General features: G+C 40.8%; 1 protein-coding gene across 1 annotated transcript in view; it reads left to right on the top strand.

Moving 5' to 3' along the window:
- The window catches only part of RYR2 (ryanodine receptor 2), a gene marked incomplete at its 5' end in the record, with an annotated part of 534,914 nt that overhangs the window by 293,094 nt on the left and 217,525 nt on the right, over positions 1-24,295 (top strand). The window contains 8 exons of the mRNA XM_045010317.1: positions 2,161-2,264; positions 4,311-4,446; positions 5,474-5,660; positions 6,623-6,725; positions 8,404-8,524; positions 14,035-14,204; positions 16,268-16,488; positions 18,584-18,674. Of these exons, the coding sequence (XP_044866252.1) occupies positions 2,161-2,264; positions 4,311-4,446; positions 5,474-5,660; positions 6,623-6,725; positions 8,404-8,524; positions 14,035-14,204; positions 16,268-16,488; positions 18,584-18,674 (1,133 nt within the window). The remainder of the gene's footprint in view (positions 1-2,160; positions 2,265-4,310; positions 4,447-5,473; positions 5,661-6,622; positions 6,726-8,403; positions 8,525-14,034; positions 14,205-16,267; positions 16,489-18,583; positions 18,675-24,295) is intronic.

The following is a 24,295-nucleotide window of genomic DNA, read 5'->3' on the forward strand; positions in this document are numbered from 1 at the left end:
GGCCAAGATGCTCTGGGTTGTATAGAATCATAGAATTTAAGATCAGAAGGGACCATTATGATCATCTAGTCTGACCTCCCGCAAAATGCAGGCCACAAAAGCTGACCCACCCACTCCTGAAATAATTCTCTCCCTTGACTCAGCTGTTGAAGTCCCCAAATCCTGATTTAAAGACTTCAAGTAGCAGATAATCCTCCAGCAAGCGACCCCCACCCCATGCTGCGGAGGAAGGCGAAAAACCTCCAGGGCCACTGCCAATCTACCTTGGAGGAAAATTCCTTCCTGACCCCAAATATGGCGATCAGCTGAACCCCGAGCATGTGGGCAAGACTCTCCAGCTTGGCACTCGGGAAAAAGACTTTCAATATCCCAACAATGACCCTTGGTACTAATTACCAGTGGCGGCACGTTATTGACCTATTGACTAAATCGCGTTATCCTATCAAACCATTCCCTCCATAAATTTATCAGGCTTAATCTTGAAGCCAGAGAGGTCCAGGGAAGAGGCAGAGTGAAGGGTCTGCCCATCTGTACAAGGGGGATGGAAGAGTAGCCAGTGCTTGTTCACTTGCATGGGTGTGGTAGGCAGTTCACAACTGAACCCTAAATTAAGGCTTTCATGCTAACATTAACTTATCCATGATGCTTATGCTGAGGCTCAGAAATGGCACAGAAATGTGAAATGCCACTTTTGTTTTATTTTGGTGCTTTTCTTCTGGACTGCATAGTTGTATCTGATTATTTTCATGCTCAAAAATTTAGTTATCATATTTTTTGTGTTTAGCATATTTTTGCATGTCAGAAGCCTAGCCCAGAAGTATGTTTAGAGTGAAAATAGTTAAATTGTGTTTCTACTGGGGTTAGTTAATGTTACTGAGAGAACTTTTGCTAATATTATGTTAACATTGGGGGAGTTGCATTTAATTTCCATTTTTTAAGACAAGGGGAAAAAAACTTTTATTTTAAAGCTGAAAAATGTCTTCCAGTTATCCAGAACTCAAACAATGTCCAAATGGATTTTCTTTAAACTTTCCACTCACCCTCCCCTCTAAAACAGTAATCATCTTCTACCTGAAATGAAGCATTTATATTTGTAGACTAAAAAGGTAATTTTGCATAAAGTTCTCATTGAATGAACACAAGGTTACAAGGGAACTTGATATGAGGCTCACACTTGGAAAGTTCAGTACCATGAACACTTATATTATAGTGTTAATAATGTTATTGGTAAAAAAAAAATAGTGAAGTGGTATCTGTGTAATAAAATTCTGGGGTTGTCCCCTGAGCGTGTCTAGAATGTCTGTTTGTCAGTATGAAGTGACAGAAACAGCTACAAGCATTGTTGAGAGCTCTGTTAGTTCAGAATATCACTAGGCTGTATCATCACTGGGTTTCACAGTTTGTTACTATCCAATTTTTAAGTTGAGTCATTTTGTCTTTATTCATTATATTCACTCAGTGTGTAGCTACAGTAAGGCATGTATCTGTGCATGCCAAGAGTCCTAGACCATTGTGATATCAGAGGTAAGTCAACCAATCACCACCCTTACTCTGCAGCTAATTTTATGCAACTATTTCATTGGTTGTATGAAGGAGACTGCACAGAGGTGCATTATTTGGCTCAACAGTCACAGTTCTTCAAAACCACCCAGCCAAGAACACAACCAGAGCACATAATCACCCCAAATGCACACAGCCCCTCATGGCATCACACATGCTTCATTCGCCATCCATAAAAACCTCTCAGCAAAATGCAACCATGCACACAACACCACAACCAGCATACACAAACAGGCAAATAATACAACAGGCATGCATAGCCCCTCACCGCAGGCATGGTTGAGAGCTCTTTTTGTTTAGAATATCACCAGGTTCAGTCATCACTGGGGTTCGTGGTCCGTTATCAAACTTTTGAATTATCAGACATCTCTTTTTTTTTTTCCACACATGATATTACAAATTATACACAGACAACTGCATGGGCTTTCAGCTACTAGTTGGTTATTAATTCCTTAAACCTCAAATGTTTGCCCCATAGTTTATTATAACTTTAATGGTAAATATATTTGTCCTCTGGATGCATGTTTGTATTTTTATAAGCTATTGAATCTTTATTATTTTTATTTAAACGACTAACTTTGGTAACTGTTTTATTAACAGCTTCCCCTTCTATGCGAGGATCAACCCCTCTAGATGTTGCAGCAGCATCTGTGATGGATAACAATGAACTTGCACTAGCTTTAAGGGAGCCTGACCTGGAGAAGGTTAATGACAATATTTTCTAGCATTTTCCCAGGGTGTGTGTATGTGCATAAAATATGAATCAACGTGCGTTTATAACTAAAAGTAATGGATTAACTGAAGCCATATATTTCCTGGAGATGTTATACTTCTATTTGTATTATCTGTGCTAGGCTTTCAAACATTTTCAATTTGAAAACTTTAAATTTACTCAGTGGAAAAATGTTATGATGTGCCTTGCAGTAGTACCTAGAGGACCCCAGTCTTGGCGCAGACCAGATTTGTCAGTATGACACAGGCACAGTGCAAAAATACAGTCCCTGTCCCAAAGAGCTTCATTTTAAAGTACGAGACAAAAGATAACACATGTGGGGATGCACAAAGTAACAATTAACTATTACAGCACTTCAGCTGCCTAGCCGCTGTTAAGTGTTTTGTAGGCATCACAACAGAAGTGAGTTTTAAGGAGGTACTGGGACTTAATCTACACTTAAAAGTTTTACCAGCATAGTAGTTATGTTGGATAAGGCAGTGATTTTTTTGTCAACATAGCTATATCAGTAAAAGCTCCAGTGTAGTCTCCTTGCATCTGAAGAAGTGGGTTTTTTACCCATGAAAGCTTATGCCCACATAAATCTGTTAATCTTTAAGGTGCCGCCAGACTCCTCGTTGTTTTAGTGTAGGCATAGTTATATTGGTATAAAAGTGCTTATGCCAGTTCCCCGAATTGACATAAGCCGTAAGAGTATAAGCAATTTTATATTGATATAACAGTGTCTGCTCTGGGAGGGTTTCGTTGGTTCAAGTGTTCTGGTGTAGTTCAACAAGCAAAATTTTCTAGGGTAGATCTGCCCTTGAAGAAGAAAATGTTAAAGGTTTTGCAGATTTTTATGGGGCATTCCTCTCATGTGTGAGGGCAGCCTGAGAGAAAGTGCAAATGTGTTTAAAGGAAGATTGAACTAGTGGTCATTAAAGGTTGGTGATAAAGCAGAGAGGACATCTCAATATCATAAAATGTAGGATGGGGCTAAGTTCTGAAGGGCCATAAAAGTGTAGACAGGTAATTTGTGCTTTATGTGGAGAAGGAGGGGGACTAGTGGAGAGAAGCAGAAGGGCAAGATAGCTGGAACTCTAAGTCAGGAGGATGATCTTTGCAGCAGCAAGAATGGGTTTAAGAAGGGTAAGATGGCATTTGCCAGGGCTAGCAAGGAGGCGATTGCAGTAGTCAAGACCTGAGATGAAGAAGGTTTAGATGGGAGTTTTATCTACACTTACAGAAAGGCTGGATCTTAGAGATGTTCACGAAGAAGCAAGATCTCTTAGGTGTAGCATGGATTTGTGCTTCTAGAGGGAGGGCCAAATCAAAGATGACATCAAGGTGACAGGCGTGAGTCCCAGGGACGACGGAATTGTTGTCCGTGGTGAGTGAGAAATGAGGAAGTGGAAAGAGGCTGGGGTTGGGGGACAGGAGGGAATTGAGAGCCCGTTTTGGGGTACATTGAATGTAAGTTAATGTCTGGATATTGGTAAAGAGATGTCAAAAAAACAAACAAAAAAAACCCCACCACCACCAACAACAAAAAACCCCCCAGGCCAACAGTTTAGTTTGGACAGAAGGAGATTGTTTAGAATGGAAGAGCAGATCTGTAAGGTGTCAGCATAAAGAGACGAGTTGGAAACCTACTTTTGAATAAGCATAGAATGTGGAGGGAGAACAGGAGAGAACTAAGAATGGAGTCATTGGGGGGCACACTGAAAGTTGGAGCAGAAATGGGAAGTGCAGAACAAAGTGCTGAAGGAATGATGAGAGAAGAAGGAAGAGAATAGAGAGGACAAGACTTCATGATGTAGATCATGTTTGGCAGAGCCAAAAGGTTGAGGAGGAGGAGGATGATGGAGTACTAGTCCTTAGATTTGGTCAAGCTGAGGTCATTCAAGACTTTAGAGACATTTCAGTGGAGTTTAGAGGGTGGAAGCCAGATTGGAGGGAGTTTGAGTAAACTACCTTTTAAAAACAGTAACTTTTCGACAATAAATGTTTGTCTTTTTTCATCTTACCTTATTTTTAGGTAGTTCGCTATTTGGCTGGATGTGGTTTGCAAAGCTGCCCTTTGCTGGTTTCTAAGGGATATCCAGACATTGGATGGAATCCAGTTGAAGGAGAGCGATATCTAGATTTTCTTCGCTTTGCAGTTTTTTGCAATGGTACTGTTCTGTAATGTTTAAATAATTGTATATGTAAAATTTGTCATTGAGGGCTTGTCTACATGGCAATTTATTGCACAGCAAGCTGAGGTGTGACTCTACAGTGCTCTAGCTTGCCATGCACTACGTTGCTATATGGACTGCTATCGCACACGAAATTTTCTGTAGTGCATAGCAGCAGGGTCTGCACAGCCACTTAGTACACAGCAGACTAGAGTACTCTAGGTTCATGCCCCAGCTTGCTGGGCACTAAATCGCCATATAGACAGGCACTTAAATTACAGATACAGTCAAAGGTCATGACATAGAAAAAGTTAAAATGCAACATAGTGAACAAAGTAAACTTATGTGACTCAGGAAGCCTGTATAAGATCTGGTTTAAGTGTTTAACTGGTGCATTAATTCTTGCACTGGCCCTCTGGCACTGGTATGAATTTTACCACAGGTGAATGACATGTGTGTTAGTCAGTTTTTGGACCATAACTTAATTTAAAATTAAGTCAAATAAATATTCTGTTACTGTATACTTAACTTTCATTGCAATAATCATCAGAAGTTGTGTGCTTGTGTGTGTGTAATATAAAATTCAGCTTCATCCTATTGAGCTAATAGCTTATAACCGTGCTACTAGATGTGTTGAGCTTCATTTATAAATCTTTTAGACTATATGCTGATAAAATTCACACACAGCCTAACACTTTCCGTCTCTTTGATTTCACAATATCAAGTAAGTGTTAATTATATGAAATTTCTGAAGGCAGCATTGAACCACAGAAGAGTGAAAGAATTTAAATAAGTAAACACTAATCTTCTTTGCTTCCTTCTATTGGCATTACACAACTTCATACATCTGATTTTTTTTTAAGAACAGCTGAATAAAGTTGAATTTTGTCTTTTATATTTAAGTACAGTCTGTCTTGTACTGATGCACATGTAATGTGTCTTCATCACCCACCTTATATCAGATAATATCTCAGCTGTATACTGAATGGATCCATTTACCAATATTTTTTCTGTATGATGCTAGGAGAGAGTGTTGAAGAGAATGCTAATGTTGTGGTCAGGCTACTTATTCGTCGTCCTGAGTGCTTTGGTCCAGCATTGAGAGGGGAAGGAGGTAACGGGTTACTTGCTGCCATGGAGGAAGCTATAAAAATATCAGAAGATTCTACTAGAGATGGACCTTCCCCAAGTAATGGATCCAGTAAAACTCTGTAGGTGCAGTGGGGCTGTTCAGTTTACCTACACCTTTTGCTTTATAATCCTATTTATGGAATTCAGTATTTCATTTGACCATATTTTTAAAATACTGTCACATAATCTGACTGTGTGGGGCAGGAAGTATTTTCTCCTCCTCCCAAAATTCCATTAGGTGTGCATCTTCAGCCAAGCGAGGCCCCTGCTTCTGTCCCTGAACTCACAGCTGTCAGCCTGGATGACTATATTCAATTTGCACAGCATCTTTAGGATTCCTTCTTGTTCCCCTCAGTCAGGTGTAGGTTGGAACCAGTCTCCTGTTGTGAAGTTAGGGAGAGACTGCATGTAGCTTGTGCTTCCCCTGTTGTTCTCCTCAAACACCTTTGAGCTGGACGGAGTCTTAGGGTATGTTTGCACTGGAGCTAGACACCCACAGCTGGCCCATGCTAGCTGATTCGGGTTTGCGGGACTCAGACTAAGGGGCTGTTTAAATGCAGTGTAGACATTTGGGCTCAGGCTGCAGCCCAAGCTCTGGGATCCTCCCACTTCTCAGAGTCCTAGAGCCAGGGCAGCAGCCCAAGCCTCAACATGGCTGCCTTATATACTTTCAGGTTAAAAAAAATGCCTCTTTACTCCATATACACAGATTCTCTTTCTTAGTTACTATACTCATGATGCAGTGCTGTCCCTGTTGAAAGAGGAGTGCTTGAAATTGTATTACATAGCTTGCACAGTAGAAAACTTAAAGGTTAAAAAGTAAGAATGGAGATGTCAATATGATCACTGAGAGCCAAATTCTGCTCTCAATTGCTTTGGTGTAAATCAAGAATAACTTCTCTGAGGGTGATGGAGTCTCCCTGGATTTGAACCAGTGTAAATGTGAGCTGACTTTGGCGCCAACTTTGTGTTGATTTCATAGCTGATGAAAAAGTCTCAAGTCTTTTTTCATATTTTGTTTCCTTTCACAAATAAATAAAAGTGACATGGAAGAAGAAGATGACACTATCCACATGGGAAATGCCATCATGACCTTTTACGCTGCTTTGATTGACCTCTTAGGACGCTGTGCCCCTGAAATGCATGTAAGTTTTTTGTCTCTGCAAGTACAGCTATTTTCTTACTGATAGTCCGGTGTTTTAGTTCATTGGCCTTTTCACTGCAATACATGTTATCCCTTAGGTATTGAAACAATGTTATGCCAGTATAATATTTAAATGTGCAGATGTGATTTAAATAAACTGTATGTGGGATCATTTTGATGTTAGTTAAAACCAATGTCCAGTTGCCAGTTTTTTAAGGATTTCCATGTAACCTATGCAGAGGCAAAATTCTGCCTTCAGAATCTGTGTGGCACATGTGAGCTCCAGTAATTTGCTCTTCTTACATGTGCAGAATTTCCAGTGGGTGTACCAGTATGTTTGGGCTTGTAGGGAAATCAGAGAATCAGTCAAGATATACCACATGGCTCGAAGATCACCATTTTGCCCGAATACAATAGAAGGTTAATCAAAGAAAAATTTTGGAGAACCCCTGAATTAGTGTTTTGTCTCTCTCTGTAACCCATTGTGCATTTCTGCAGTCACTAATAGGCACAAAGCAAAATGTCAGGTTGCCTCCTTTCCTACCAGGAGACTGAAAATATCCCATACAGTTGCCTTCAGCGTCAAAAAGATACTCTTGAACTAAGTTCTCCCATGTGGTAGTGAGACTATCCAGATGAAACTGCCCTTTTTTTTTCACAGCTGTAAACTATTTCTTAAACAACAAGCAATATTTTTTGTACTCTGATTACATCCATTTGAACTCACATATAAAAGAAAGTATGTTGCCTTCCATTAAAACATGAACAATCAATTCCACACCCAGAAATACACAGTGGTATTCCATCATGATCTCTGTACTGTATTAGCATCACCTAGGGATACTAGTCAGTGATCAGGGACCTTTGTGCTAGGAGCTAAACAGATATATGATAAATAGACAGACTCTACAGCAGAGAGTTTACAGTCTAGGCCCCAGTCCTGCAAAGACTTATGCACATGCTTAACTTGATGCATGTCAGTGGTCTCACCAAATTTATTAGAGCTACTCCCATACTTAAATATGGATGTAATTTTTTTCAGGACTGGGGCCTGGGTTATGACTAGATGCCACAAATGGATAAGGCAAACTAACAAGTGGGAGTGGGAAGTATGAGGTAGGAACCACTTATGCTCATTGGAGTTCAAACTATGGCCTCGTTTCTCTAAAATAACACTATCTTGCACAGGGTCCCCCAAATGTCAGGTTTATACAGGGTTAGGCATCCTCAATTATTATAAGTTCTCTGTATGTGTTTTTGTGTTGTTTTGTTTGGAGAATAAACATTATTTTGACTTAGTTTTCATAAACCCATGGTCACCCTGAAAGAGCCATAAGCCAATTAAGACAGTGAAGCTGATGATGCTAGAATAGCTGAACTCATCAGTATCTCATGGATTTTCTTTCACCAAGCCTACTACATGTTGACACCCTGCCCTCTTCCCCAGGTGTCTCAGCATTTCACCATAAAAATATGGTTATTCTACATTAATAACAAAATCTTCATAGCTCTAAGTCCCACAAATGAAATATATATTGTGTAAAATGTGTATATTTAATTATCATTTGACTCAGCACTCATTCTTGTAAAATGTACTACTGAAGGTTTCTAAAGTATGCAGACAAATATAGTTACAGGAAAAAAATATTATTGTTAATTTTTTGTTACTCTTTCATTAGCTAATCCATGCTGGCAAAGGGGAAGCCATTAGGATCAGGTCAATTCTGCGGTCTTTGATTCCCCTGGAAGATTTGGTGGGTGTAATTAGCATTCCTTTCCACATGCCAACAATAGCTAAAGGTAAGATGATTGCTGAGCATTTCTTTCTCCCCCACCAACTCATTCTTTTGAATTTGGCTATTAATATGTGAATATTTATATCCATATTTCCCACAGTGGGGAATTTAATTATTCATGATGTGAACTAGAAAAGTCATACCACTTCCTTTGATTTTCTAGATAGTGATTCTACGTTCATTTTTTAAATCCGTGGTAAAACCTCCACTGATTTCATTGGGATCATCATTGGGTCCAGAATGGCCATCAGATCTAACAATGGTAGACAAAGTGGGAATTTTTTAAAGTGCTCATGAGGAAAAGTAGAGAAGGCTAATTACAGGGAATAGAACAAGATAAGTTCCATGAAAGATCACCTTCTACGCACCATCTTTCTTAAGGAACAAGTTTAATGTATCTTCAAGGTTTCCAGTGCAGTTTAGTCAGCAAGCAAACTTAGCTGGCTTCTTGTGGTACCACTTAAGACAGGTTCCATTGTTCATATCTGGCTTTTATAAAAAAAGTCTATCTGATATTTTTTATTTAAACCATTCCATTTAAAATATCATGGATGTTATTTATTGTTTTCCTTCTTGGCAAATTAAACACACAATTTCTGTATTTTCAGAATATATTGACACTCAGGGAATGGAACAAGCCCCTCAGCTTTTACTATAGAACCCTACTTTTATCACTATGCCACAATATTACCATTTCTGAATCTATAATAGCACTGGGAACACCTTCTCTCCTGAAGCATGTGCACTGGGCACAAGTATCACACGGCTGTTCCTGCTCCTCCATGTTAGTGTTGCTGGAGGGGAAGGGTGACAGTAGTGTTGTGATGCTGACACCAGAAACTGGAACTTGATCCCCACTTAGCACATACTATTTATTCTCTTCGCTTTTTAAGGAAATGTTTTTGTTTTAAGCCTTTAAGAGCCTGTCATTTTTTGGTAGGTTTCAGATAGTTTTTCTTTTTTTCTGGAAAATAATAATAAATAGATATGAAGAACCCCTTAAGACCTTTTTTAAAAAAATAATCCCACTGTGATGGAGTGTGCTGCTTAAAGGACAAACTAGAGCACAGGGCCCTGACAGCCTGGGGTGTAATCAGGACTTGCTCTGCAATAGGGTGAGGCTGTATTAAACAGCATTCAACAGAAAGCTTAACTGAGCCAGGGAGGATGTGGGGGGACAAGGAGCCATGCAGGCTGCAGTGGGTGGTGGTTTCTATGGCAGACTAACCTCACCAAAGTCAGATTTTGTTTTGTCGACTTCAGTCATTTGGGAGCTCTGAACCAGGGTGCTGAGGTGAGAACCTTACAAACTGTTTATTGTGATGGCTCCTGTCCAGAAAGCTTGTTAGAAGGGACATGCTATTTTGTTAGTGTGTGTTGGATTGTCCTTGCCCTGGGCTGTTGAAGTGAATGTACTGCTGTCCCAATCAGGGAAAATTAATGTGTGGCACATCGGCAGTTTCACAATGGGTATGTAGGGACAATCCAGACCTTTATACCCACAAATATATTTTCTCTAATTTTCTAAAAAAAAATTTTTTTTAAATCCAACTTGCCATCTCTTTTCCTGAGAGACTGGTAATCTAATCCCTAGTTATGGCACTACAATCTTGTTGTTTGTTCTTTATCTCCAGCAGAACTAACATATAGTATGCCTACACTAGAGCTGGAAGGTAGGTTAAAATTCTAACATACCCACACTAGCTCTGATTGAGGTACCACACTAAAAATAGAAGTGTAGCCACCGAGGTGGGAGGGACTAGCTGCCCAGAGTATGTACCTATGGTCTCGGATCGGATTGTACTTGAGGCGGCTAGTCCCTCCCATAGCTCGTGTACAGTGGCTACACTTCTACTTTTAGTGTGCCAGCTTGATCTGAGCTAGAACAGGTATATCTCCTCAAACTGGAATTTACACCTTTCAGCTCTAGTTTAGACGTACACTATGATCCTGATCCTGCAATGAACTCCTCATCGGCATAGCCCTGCACCCACATGTGGGACCACCATAGAATCATAGAAGATTAGGGTTGGAAGAGACCTCAGGAGGTCATCTAGTCCAACCCCCTGCTCAAAGCAGGACCAACCCGAACTAAATCATCCCAGCCAGGGCTTTGTCGAGCAGGGCCTTAAAAACTTCTAAGGATGGAGATTCCACCACCTCCCTAGGTAACCCATTCCAGTGCTTCACCACCCTCTTAGGGAAATAGTGTTTCCTTATATCCAACCTAGACCTCCGCCACTGCAACTTGAGACCATTGTTCCTTGTTCTGTCATCTGCCACCACTCAGAACAGTCTAGCTCCATTCTCTTTGGAACCCCCTCACTCTTCTTCAGACTAAATAAGCCCAGTTTCCACAGCCTCCCCTCATAAGTCATGTGCCCTAGCCCCCAAATCATTTTCTTTGCCCTCTGCTGGACTCTCTCCAATTTGTCCACATTCTTTTTGTGGTGGGGGGCCCAAAACTGGATGCAATACTCCAGATTGGTCTCACCAGTGCCAAATAGAGGGAAATAATCACTTGCCTCGATCTGCAGGCAGTGCTCCTACTAATGCAGCCCAATATGCCATTAGCCTTCTGGCAACAAGGGCACACCATTGACTCATATCCACTTCTTGTCCACTGTAATCCCCAGGTTCTTTTCTGCAGAACTGCCACTTAGTCAGTCAGTCCCCAGCCTGTAACAGTGCATGGGATTCTTCATCCTAAGTGCAGGACCCTGCACTTGTCCTCATCAGATTTATTTCGGCCCAATCCTCCAATTTGTCTAGGTCACTCTGGACCCTATTCCTACCTTCCAGCGTATCTACCTCTCCCCCCAGCTTAGTGTGCAATCCATCCCATCATCCAGATCATTAATGAAGATGTTGAACAAAACTGGCCCCAGGACCAACTCCTTGATACCGGCTGCCATCTAGACATCAAGCTGTTGATCACTACCTGTTGAGCCCGAAGATCTAGCCAGCTTTCTATCCACCTTATAGTCCATTCATCTAACCCATACTTCTTTAACTTGCTGGGAAGAATACTGTGGGAGATCGTATCAAAAGTTTTGTTAAAGTCAAGATATACCACATCCATTGCTTTCCCCATATCCACAGTCAGCTATCCCATCTTAAAAGGCAATCTGGTTGGTCAGGCATGACTTGCCCTTGGTGACTCCATGTTGACAGTTCCTGATCACCTTCTTCTCCTCCAAGTGCTTCAAAATGGATTCCTCGAGGACCTTCTCCATGACATTTCCAGGGACTGTGGCGAGACTGACTGGTCTGTAGTTCCCCGGATTCTCCTTCTTCCCTTTTTTAAAAGATGGGCACTATATTTGCCTTTTTCCAATTGTCCAGGACCTTCCCCGATTGCCACGAGTTTTCAAAGATAATGGCCAATGGCTCTGCAATCACATCAGCCAACTCCCTCAGCACCCTTGGATGCATTAGATCTGGCCCCATGGACTTGTGCAGGTCCAACTTTTCTAAAATATCCTTAACTTGTTCTTTTACCACTGAGGGCTGCTCACCTCCTCCCCATACTGTGCTGCCCAGTGCAGCAGTCTGGGAGCTGACCTTGTCTGTGAAGACCGAGGCAAAAAAAAGCATTGAGTACTTCAGCTTTTTCCACATCATCTGTCACTAGGTTGTCTCCCCCATTCAGCAAAGGTCCCACACTTTCCCTGACCACCACCTTGTTGCTAACATACCTGTAGAAACTATTCTGGTTACTCTTCACATCCCTTGCTAGCTGCAACTCCAATTGTGCTTTGGCTTTCCTGATTACACCCCTGCATGCTCAACCAATATTTTTATACTCCTCCCTAGTCATCTGTCCAAGTTTTCACTTCTTGTAAGCTTCCTTTTTGTGTTTAAGCTCACCAAAGATTTCTCTGTGAAGCCAAGCTGGTCGCCTGCCATATTTGCTATTCTTTCTGCACATCGGGATGGTTTGTTCTTGCGCCCTCAATAAGGCTTCTTTAAAATACAGCCAGTTGTCCTGGACTCCTTTTCCCCTCATATTAGCCTCCCAGGGGATCCTGCCCATCAGTTCCCTGAAGGAGTCAAAGTCTGCTTGTCTGAAATCCAGGGTCTCTATTCTGCTGCTCTCCTTTCTTCCTTTTGTCAGGATCCTGAACTCGACCATCTCATGATCACTGCTGCCCAAGTAGCCACACACTTTTACTTCCCATACCAATTCTTCTGTGTTTGTAAGCAGCAGGTCAAGAGGAGCATGGCCCCTAGTTAGTTCCTCCAGCACTCTCCAAAAATGTATTGCTCTCCCAGCAGATATCAGGGTGATAAAGTCCCCCATGAGAACCAGGGCCTGTTGTCTGGAAACTGCTGTTAGTTGTCCAAAGAAAGCCTCATCTACCACATCCTATTGGTCTGGTGGTCTATAGCAGATGCTCACCACGACATCACCCTTGTTGCTCTCACCTCTAAACTTAATCCAAAGGCTCTCAACAGGCTTTTCTCCAGTTTCATACTTGAGTTCTGAGCAATCATACTGCTCTCTTACATACAGTTCAACTCCTCCTTTTCACCCACGACTTTTCTTCCTGAACAGTTTATACTCATCCATGACAGTGCTCCAGTCATGTGAGTTACCTCACCAAGTCTCTGTTATTCCAGAGTCCCATAAAATTAAATGGGACTCCAAGTCAGCCTGCATTGGGCTCATGGCAGGAGCAGGGTCGGCCCCATGTTGCTGGCATTTAACAGAATTACCACTGCGTTTGCAGGCATGTGTACAGCGTGGCTCACTGCGGCACTTACAGCACTTACAGCACAAGACTATCCTGATTCTAATACAGTGTTACAAACACAGCAATGCTAATTTATCTTATAAATAAGAACATATTATAGATAGAAGTTATAACGAAACAGCACTCTATGAAATACAGGAATAAAAATTATTATTTGGAAAGAAAGTATCAAAAGGATTAACATTTCTGTTATGTTTTCAAACATAACTATACAGATCCTTTACTAACAGCATCTTGGTTGTGTCATCAAAGGATAGTTTTCATGTATAAACTTCCTAAAGCTCAAAAAATAGCTCTGAATTTCCATCACCTTCTAAGATCTTCTAGTAAATGGTCCTTTTTGAGTTTTTCTTCTTGTAATCTCTTGCTCTCGTTCCTTTTGTTAATGAGCCTGCCTTTCATGTATTCTCACTGATGCTGCATTCCAGGGTTATACAAGTCAGAATCATTCTGCTGCTCACTGTTCATTGGACCTTTTTAGTTAACACAGTCTATAATAGGGTATTTTTCTTATGTTGCATAACAGAGTCAGATAGTGTGACTGCTTTGACACTCAGAGTATGAATGAGACCACCTACTTATACTATAGGGTTTACCTGGATTTAGGTTGCCTTATGCATTTTATTCAGTCAAGCTATGAACTGGTTGCCTTTGTGTAACATTAACACATGGAAAATGTTCAGATATTAACAGATGCTCAATACCCTTGCCGACGGAGAATGATCCTTTTTATTGAAGCCTTATTGCTTCCTTTTAGATGGTACTGTGGTGGAACCTGACATGTCAGCGGGGTTTTGCCCAGATCACAAGGCAGCCATGGTTTTGTTCCTTGACAGAGTCTATGGAATTGAGGACCAGGATTTCCTTCTGCATCTCCTTGAAGTTGGCTTTCTGCCAGATCTCCGTGCTGCTGCTTCCTTAGACACGGTAAAGATTTAAATTCTTTGATTTGAGAATTCCCTCACTTTGTCAAGCACTGCACAAAATAACATTCTTCTCTTTCAAGGTGGCCTCTGTCCATTCCCACTTCCTGGATGCACCCTCTGGTGCTGCTGACCTTTAAGAACATCTCAATAAGAAGCAAAGAGGCATATTATCCAGATTAATGCTTGTCTTATAGAGACTTCACACCTCAACCCAGGTCCACAACCCGGAGAGGCCCAGTGCCTTTCCCAGCAAAGAGACTTTCAGAGCCTGAGTCCTCGATCTAAAATCAGATCAGGTGCCTGTGGATATAACTAAGGGCCTCTCCCTAGGGAACCGGGCTAAAGGATTTCTTTTCTAGAAGTCTGTGATCTGAGTCTGCCTCTTACCTCTGGAACTCTCTTGAATTTATCCTATTTCTGCCTTGGAATCACCTGTTTCCTATTTTAAGTCATCTGTCCCTTGTAATTTTTCCTATATGGGCCAGAAGGAAAAAGGGAGTCTGAGGGCTGAGACTTGGGCTTCAAGATTCCAGATGGAAGGAGGCAAAAAAGTTTGAAGAGAAGTGGGCATTACTGCCTGTGGCACAGAATTTTTGCCCTTTTTTGAAGGATAAGGAATAAATCCATATTACTCTTGGCTGTGTTGGTTCTGCAAAGCTAAAAGGGAAAATATTTGTCATCAATCAGCAAGTTATAATCTCTATATCCGGAGCAGATACTTTGAACGAGAAGGTACTATATGTCAGTTGTCTCTTTTCAGGCACTTTAAACTTGTTTTTAAACAGATCATCATGCTATAATTACCGAAAACAGAGAAGATACAATTGTGCTGGCAACAGTAAGAGCTCACCCTAGAGCAGAGGTATCAGAAACGTAGTCCACTTGATGTGTATTTGACATGATCAGATTTTGTAGAGTTTGTTTTCATAAAAAAAAAAAGTTTCTAGTCCTCAGAGTGATGGGAAAAGAACTTGCAAATGTGAATGAAATATAAACCAGTGATTTTTTTTGTGAGGAAACAAGGCAAGCTGCTTTTTACTTAAATGTCCGGCAAGTCAGTACAGGATGGTTTGGCGCTGTAGGGCCCAAGTTTATTATGAGCACCAAGAACATCAATTCCAAGAAGTGAACCTTTCCAGGAATTTTGACTTCATAGGATGCTTGAGTTTTGCAGAAGGAATCAAGGCAACTGGAGGCCACATAGCCCTACTATAACCTCAACTTTGACTGTTCAGTGCCTCAATTGCCTTCATTTTCCAGAAGGTTCCAAAGCTCAACATCGCCAGAGGTGTGAATACCCAGAGGTCATACTTTAAACACACTCCCTTGTGTGTGTAAAAGAAAGAGAACGGACTTGAAACAAGCCTTGTATTGGACCTGAATATGTGGTGTGTTCAAAATCTAAAAATGCATCTGAATTTTGTGAGCAGCACCAGTCTTTCTAATGGCTGACCCAAAACCCCATGTCAAATGCTTCATGAACTTTAGACAGTTCAAAATAATTTCTGCAGCTTGAGAATATATATATATATTCATATAATATCTGTGTATCTATGTATCATACAGTTTATAAGTAGAATAATCATAAAAATTTTGTAGGTCCCCGTTTTTGGCATCTCTCTATAGCTTGTTGTTTTTCAGTGAAAAATAGTATATATCATTGGATTTTTTAAAATACAATTTTTCATCTGGAAAAATCTCTGCACAGTAAGTGACATGTTTGGAAAGTAACAAGTGACTGAATATGGGAGGTTAGAATGGAATGTCCATGCTGTAAGATGTATATTGTCTGTCTGTCTCTCTCCGTGTATTAAGTCTCATTGCTTTTCCAAATTTCACCTTCTTCTTTGACATTTTCCACAAAATAATTATACTATGTTTGAAAAAATGGTGTGTAAATGTATCATACGTGGCATGTAGGGAGGAGAGTTTCCCCTTCGTGCCTTCGAAAATTAATTCCTTTTGTATCTACTATGAAAGCAAAAATTGCAAAATGTAATTATTTTCCTTTGTAACAATATTTATCAAACAAGTCTCATTGTTAGTGTTTAATTTGTTTCGTAGGCTGCTCTGAGTGCTACAGACATGGCCTTGGCTCTGAATCGATACCTTTGTACTGCAGTCTTGCCTTTGTTGACCAGATGTGCTCCTCTTTTTGCTGGCACAGAGCACCATGCCTCCCTCATAGATTCCTTATTACATACTGTGTATAGACTCTCCAAGGGCTGCTCTCTTACCAAAGCTCAGCGGGATTCCATTGAAGAATGTTTACTCTCTATTTGTGGGTAAGTGAATATCCCTGACTCCATAGAAAGATGAGTTGCTATATTGAGATGTGATATATACAAGAGCATGAAAGCCGAGTAGCTAACTACATGTCACCTTTTATCAGTAGCATGGTTATGGATTTTATTTAATACACTGTCACTCTTCAGATACTGTATTTTTCCTTTTTTGTGGAGTCTGGGAAAGACATATTAAATACACCTCTACCCCGATACAACGCTGTCCTCAGGAGCCAAAAATCTTACCGCGTTATAGGTGAAACCACGTTATAGCGAACTTGCTTTGAACCGCAGGAGTGCGCAGTCCCGCCCCCAGAGAGTACTGCTTTACCATGTTATATCCAAATTCGTGTTATATCGGGTCGTGTTATATCGGGGTAGAGGTGTAAATATATACTGGACTGTATTCAAGTTGCACAGTTGGTAATTACATGTAGATGCAATTTTCAGTTATTGTTCTATTAACAGATTCTTCTTACTTAACCACAGTAAGCATCTAAGAGAACACACAGCATTGGGGACAAAATTCTGTATAAATAGGGAATTAGGAACATAATAGAGTATCATTTTTAAGAGCATTTTTAACATTGCAAACTGATAGGACCGTGTAGTGATTTATTATAGAAGCTTATATTGCTTGCTGAAGCTATTCAATTATCAGTTACATTTTAAATCCTAGCTGATCTTTAATTATATAGTAGTTCATGATCAGCACACTCTCCAACCTATCAGTTGCATTTGTGCCATCCTCTTTCCATCTTGGAATTTTTGCCTATGTTCTCCTTTCTCACGTCTAGCAGCCCAAGTGCAGAATTTTCAAACATGCCCAGGTCCCATTTTTTAAATGTGCAAGCATTCAGGAACCTAAGTCCCACTGAAAGTCAGTGGGGCTTAGGCACCTGCATCACTTATTCACTTTTGAAAATTTTAACCCATATGATTTTTTCCTAATGAACCACCCAGTCAGTTCAAAAGTGACACACCTTCTTGTATTGTTGGTGGTAATTTTGAAGTTCAGGGCAAATAAAAGCACCGTACTGGATTCTTTATGCTATATATTATAGAATCATAGAAATATAGGGTGGGAAGGGACCATGAGAGATCATCTAGTCCATCTAGTGCTGAGGTGGGACCAATTTTACCTAGACAATCCCTGGCAGATGCTTGTCTAATCTGTTTTTAAAAACCTCCGGTGATGGGGATTCCACAACACTCCTTGGTAACCTATTCTGGTACTTAACTAACCTTATAGTTGGAAAGATTTTTCCTAATATTGTAACCTAAATCTCTCTTGCTCCATATAAATCCAATCCTACTGTCAGTGAGCATTGAAAACAATTGATCACTTTCCTCCCTCTAATAGCCCTTAACATATTTGAAGGCTGTTAAAAGTTCTCCCGTCAATTGTCTTTTTCTCGAGACTAAACATGCTCAGTTTTTTTTAACCTTTTCTCAAAGGTTATATTTCCTAAACCTTAGTTCATATTAGTTAATAACAATACTTTAATCTTGATAATGTCAATATCATATCTGTTCACAGATTGCTGTTATTGAGAGACTTTTTATATGTATATTCTCTGCCTATTATAGAGTAGCATATAGACAAATCCCTGTTTGTTCTCATTCCATCTGATGCCCAGTACTCTTTGGGCCCTAGTATAGTATGTCCACAGTGTCAACACTTAGCTTATATGGCTTCTTCAATGAAAGAATATTGGCAAAAGATTATTCTTATGTGCTTTTTTTATGTGTTACAGTATGCATGTCCTTCACTTCTCTATTTCAGAGCTTGTGGTTTCACAATTTTATTTTTTTTTGTAATTTATATTGTTCACACTGGAACGTAGCTGGAAGTAGCATATTCTGGAAGTTTTGTTTAGAATGCCTCTGTTATTGTTTGCGCTCCATTTCCTTCCCACACATTTTTAATCTTCTGTGTCACCAACAAAATTACATCACTTATGGATTTGGGAATATCTGAAGGAGTAGGACAATTGGCACAGATCCTTGGAGTGTGTGATTACTTTAATGCATTGTCTATTTATTGCATAAAAGCTAATTGTATGCTCTGTTGAAACTGTCTGTCTTCCTACAGCCAACTGAGGCCTTCCATGATGCAACACTTGCTGAGGAGATTAGTGTTTGATGTTCCTCTATTAAATGAGCATGCAAAGATGCCTCTGAAGGTATGTGTGGTTCACAGTAAAGGTATATTTTAATCTTCTTGTATACAATATACTATTACTTGTATGTTGCCTTGCCTCCATCCGATAGAGGAAACCATAGCATGTCATCACTCTAGCAGGAAGCAAGAAGAAAGAGTATTCTTTGTGACAGCCACTAGTGCTCACTTCTGATCAATCCACACGGAAGCATAAAGTTCATGACTCATGTCTGACTCCCCTTCCAATTCTGTCCTTTCTTCAAGCCCTTGTAAAAAAGAAACAAGATGGAGAGAGGGTGAGAGAGATGATTCCAAGGCATAAATAGAGCAAGGTCATGTAAATTTCTGGGTGGCTCCCCAGGATTTCCAGCTTGGGCTCTGCCTGTTTAGTCTCTCTCCTCCCAGAAAACTGACTCATTTTCTCTGTATGCAGTGTTGTAGCCGTGTTGGTCCAAGGATATTAGAGAGACAAAGCTGGGTGAGGTAATATCTTTTATTGAACCAACTTCTGTTGGCGAGAGAGAGAAGCTTTTGAACTTACCGAGCTCTTCTTCGGGTCTGGGAAAGGAACTCAGTGTCACCGCTAAATACAAGATTGAGCAGATAGTTTAGCATAAGTAGCTAGTACATACTCTAAGGGGGGACCATTCAAGGTGAAGTGGCCTGTTAACATCCCTGTAGTCATAGGACAAAAAGGGCGGTTAGCGGGTTATAGAATTTTGTAATAAGGCATAAATCCAGTGTCTTAATTAAGATCATGATTTTTAATGTCTAGCAAAGTTAAGAATTTAAGCTCCCAGGCTCATCTTCTGGAAGTGTTTTGCAAGTTTCCTTTGAGGATGAGGCCTGATAGCTGGGATGTCTGAGGAATCCAGATCTTTTTCCTACCATTCAAGTTGTCTTCAGGCTCCAAAGGTTTTATTGTCTCCTGTTGATGCTGGTTGCAGCTCTGCTCCATGAAGGGATATACTTATATACTGACTTAGACAAGATCCCCAACACAGAGTAAAGCCTCAGCGTGCCAAGAACTGAATCATTCACCACCTTATATCCTACTGTTTTTTAGTGAACTATGAAAACTTGCTTCTGATGATTTCCCAACACAGCTTTCAGCAAGAAATTTCAGCTATTCTCCTTTTATTTTGCCTTTTCTCCTTCCTTTTATAAGAAACAGGTCATGCTTAATTTCATCTGTCACCTCTCTTGGGTAGAGACTTATGCCTCTCTCCCTCTTGACTGGGGGTTTTCCAGGCTGCAGAGTTTCTTGCCTACACTGTGGTATCCTCAGCCCGCCAGACTGCCATTTCTTTTTACAGCTGAAGCCTTTGATCTTGGTCTTCAGTAATTAGATCAGCAGCAGACAGGGCATAGCTGCAAAAGACTGGGGTTTTGCATAACTGGAGTTGAGGGATTTGCATTCACCTCCCCCTAGATATTCCCCAGGAAAACCACTTAACGCTTTTTGTTCCAAAAAGTCCATTCTTTTCTGGCACATTGTTTAATGTAGTCCTTTGAATCCCCAGTTCTCACATCTGTCACATCCCCCTCCTCAAGAGGTTACATACAGTCTCGCCCCACAATAACACTAATTCATTAATTTAATAGAATGGATGCCAACGATACTTAAACTTAATTCAATAAGGTGTCCCAAAGATATGGCAGGAAATTGTTATATCTGTCTCAGCTACAGGTGTGATGAAGATTTAGGTGCTTCCCATTACATATCTTGATCTTTGTTTAGTTCTGAAAATACAACATTGGGTTTGCTTTTTAAATCCATGGGAGCGCAGTACACCTCAGCTACAAATATATAGTTACATTTTGGTTGTGGTCAAAATCCTCCCTCCCTCCCTCCTCTGCAGGACTTTCTGAAGATTCCAGGGAGTTATAACTTTGAATGTAGTATCTCTATTATAATGTACTATATATTTTCAGTTTTGTGTCTTGTGATTCGTTCTGACTTATGAGAAGATGAAGGTCTGGTGCCTTGTATACTGGCTGTAATTCAGAATATTTTGTTTGTTTACTTTCCGGTAGGTGGAGTCATCTATCTATGGAACTTTTTTTTCTTCTCTGCAGGATTGTTGAAATTGAATAAAAAAAATCTAGCTTAGTATTTTTCTTTTATGCCCTGGAACTCTCCTGTAAAGAGAGAATGATATATCTGTTGTTTAACTTCCATGCCAAGAACTATTCTTTAGCTATTCTAAAGAGTCCTCCACTTTAGTGACAATACATCATGAGTGACATTATTTTGAACCTCTAATAATCTCAGAATTTCAGCCCAGAAGACTAAGGGTATGTCTACACTACCCGCCGGATCGGCAGGTAATGATCGATCTATAGGGGATCGATGTATCGCGTCTCGCCTAAACGCGATACATCGATTCCTGAACACGCTCCCCATTGACTCTGGAACTCCACCAGGGCAAGAGGCAGAAGCAGAGTCGATGAGGGAGCGGCGGCTGTCGATCCCGCGCCACGAGGACGCGAAGGAAGTCAATCTAAGTTGATCTAAGATACGTCAACTTCAGCTACGCTATTCTTGTAGCTAAAGTTGCGTATCTTAGATCGATCCGCCCTCCTCCCCCACCCACCCCCTTGTAGACCAGGCCTAAAATAGAATGAAAATAGGGACCAAGAGCCTTCTAAAAGGTGTATTCCAGACACAATGGAATTATTCCTTTATAATGCCACTTCTCTTCTTTCTGATAATTTAAAAAAAATATGCAGCGCCCTGATGCTCTGTTATTGCTCTTAAGAGTCTGACACAGCAACTTTTGCAGAGCTGACAAAAAAATTTACTTTATAGGTGCTTGCCTTCTCGTGAAGGCAATTTCAAAATATCAAGAATTCACTTTTGTTGCTTTTCAGAAAAGTTTCGTAGAACATACATTCTCAGTCTGGGGGTTATGACCTTCAGGGTGGGGCAAACAGGTCCAAGGGACTCTGACCACCCTTCCTTTCATTTATAGCCAGATGGAAAGGGGAGTCCTGAAACTCTTTGCTGTTGTAAGATAGGGTCATGGTATGGAAAAGGTTAAGAACTTCTGTCATAGAACAACGCTATCAGTATGCCTTCAGGATGATAAATGGTATGCTGCTCTCAAATAACTTCTTTAGATTTAAGACTGCCCCAGGGTTTCTGAGAAACAAAAATATTGTATAGAAAGTAAATTATGTGCAGAAATAAAATAATCTCCAGCAGCCTGTGTTGAACGTAATGTTTTGGACCACTTATAAAAAAATACTTATTATTTAATACAAATTATTTTTAGTCTCCTCCTATCTGTCACATAACTCATTTTGACACTGCAACATTTTAGTTAAGTTTTCACTGTACCATATCTCTAACAGTACTGCTTCCCAAAACACACCCATACATGCTCTTAGGAATATTTAATGATAACGTTGCCATTATTAGAGCTGCAGATTTGTCACAGCATTCTTTATAAAAAATCACGGCACTGCCATGGTAAATTTAGTAAAGTTAGAAGTTCAGGGGAAATGGTGGGTGAAGTTCAGGGAAAAGGTGGTTAAAGTCATGGGTATGGAAATTCAATGATTTGTACCTCTTTAAATACAATTGACACAAATCTCTCCTCAGTAGTCTGCCAAATCTGCCCCAGGTCACAATGCCCAGATTGGGGAGCTGGGCCAAGACCACTGCCGTGACAGCCCTGCAGCCCTTGCCATTTTTGACACAAAGACTCTGTTTTCCCTTCGCTGTGAATGTATAGGTTTGTTGGGAGTGGAGTGTGCACATCTAGGTGACCCAACAGAAAGGCAGGCTGTACACCTGACTGTCATTCCTAGATTTCTGTACTATTTGTTTATTTATCACACTTCTGTTTTCAACTTTTACTATCAATGTTAAAGTTAAAAGCAAAAATTGCCATGTTTCAAGGAGTTTATTTCTCTGAGCAGCTTTAATGTTCAGTTTTTAAGAGAATCATGAAGGATTAAAATAATTATTTATCCTTTGTATAGCATCTTTCATCTAAATTCTCAAAGCACTTTATCTCAATTAAGTTTAAGAATACATCTTTGAGATACACGAGGTGTAAGTATTATTTATACCTGTTTTTCAGGTGGGTAAACTCAGTGCCTCACAGGTGAACAGTTTGGACAGAGGTCACAAAATGCTCCCCGTTCCTCAGCCTCAGAGGTGGAAAGGCTTTGCCTGGACCAGCAGGGAGGAAAACAAATCTCTTGACCCCTTTAAAGATTTCTTCCTCCTTTCTTCCCCTCCTCATGGGAACTCAGTCTCTTTGTGGACTTGAGGATGAGAAGAGGGGGACCCTTTGGCTGATGGATGAGTCAGAAGGAGGCAACATAAACTTACTAGCCCCTGTCCACCCAAGAGAAGGCTTATAAACCCTTCCCGCCCCTGTCCAGGGTACCATTCTGTGACCTGAGAAAAAGCTCCCCATTTCTGCCAGTTGGAATTAGAGGAAGACCAGGTTTTTGGGCCTTCCTGTATTTTGGGAATTGGGATGGAATTTTTCCCTTGGTGCCAAATTGGCCTGGGCAATGTAGGTTTTTTTCAGTTTCCTCTCAGCAGTCCAGGGATCTGGTGGAAAGAGGTTAGGTTTTTAAATTCATTTTGTCACCATTTTGCAGGTGTCCAGTGCAAATGCTTGTTCACTAGACAGTTAGGAGAAGGCAGCTTCTAAAGAAGGTGGAGATTGGGGATGGGACTCCTAATGTCCAGTATAGTGAGGAGACAACCCCTTCTTCCCTACCCACTTATCCTTCATACAAGAGGATTCTGGAACCAGGCAGAAGAAAGGGGTTGGAGGTTGACAGAAGCCTTTTACCAAATTGTATGGATTACAGAAGGAAGGATGACCTGCACTGGATGAGTTATTGCTTAATAATTTTGCTGCCTAGTTAAATCTCATTCCTGAAGTCTTGTCTTTTCTTCCTGCAGCAGTCATTGGTAGAGTCCAGAATAAAATGCAGGATGCAAACACTCGGGGTGATATCTTGGCTCTGTTGAAGTCTGTTGGAACTTTGCCATTGACTTCAATAGGGTGAAGACCTCACCTTCTTTCTCATGCTTAAGCGGTAACATTCATCTGAAATATAAAAAAATTACAGAATATTAAGAATTGGGAAAACTTTAAAATGCTTAGCCTCCATTGTAAAATTGTAATAATTATTAAGAATTTTCTGTATTGCAGTGGTCCCCAACGTGGTGCCCGCGGGCACCATGGCGCCCGCTGGGGCATTTATGTGTGCCCACCTAGTGCCCAGCAGGGGAGAGAAGCTGCAGCCCTGCGCCTGCTGGGGACAGATAACTCAGGCTGCGGGCGCAGTGTTCTCTGTTCCCAGCAGGTGCGGGGCCTGCCTAGTGCCCCGCAGGGGAGAGAATCCGGGCCCCCGCACCTGCTGGGGACAGAGTACTCTGGGGCTGCGGGCACCGGTGTTCTCTGTTCTCGCGGCTTCTCTCCGGCTTCTCTCTGGATTCATATATTATGTAATATTAAATATGATGGTTTTTTGTATTATTTAATGTACAAATACAAAATAAGCCTTGAAAAATTGTTGGCGCCTGCCACACTCTTCTGAAAACATGAATGTGCTACTGGTCACAGAAAGGTTGGGGACCACTGCTGTATTGGATTCTAAAGGCAAATA

The sequence above is a fragment of the Mauremys mutica genome, chromosome 3, assembly GCF_020497125.1.
Source record: "Mauremys mutica isolate MM-2020 ecotype Southern chromosome 3, ASM2049712v1, whole genome shotgun sequence".
Taxonomy (NCBI): Eukaryota; Metazoa; Chordata; order Testudines; family Geoemydidae; genus Mauremys; species Mauremys mutica.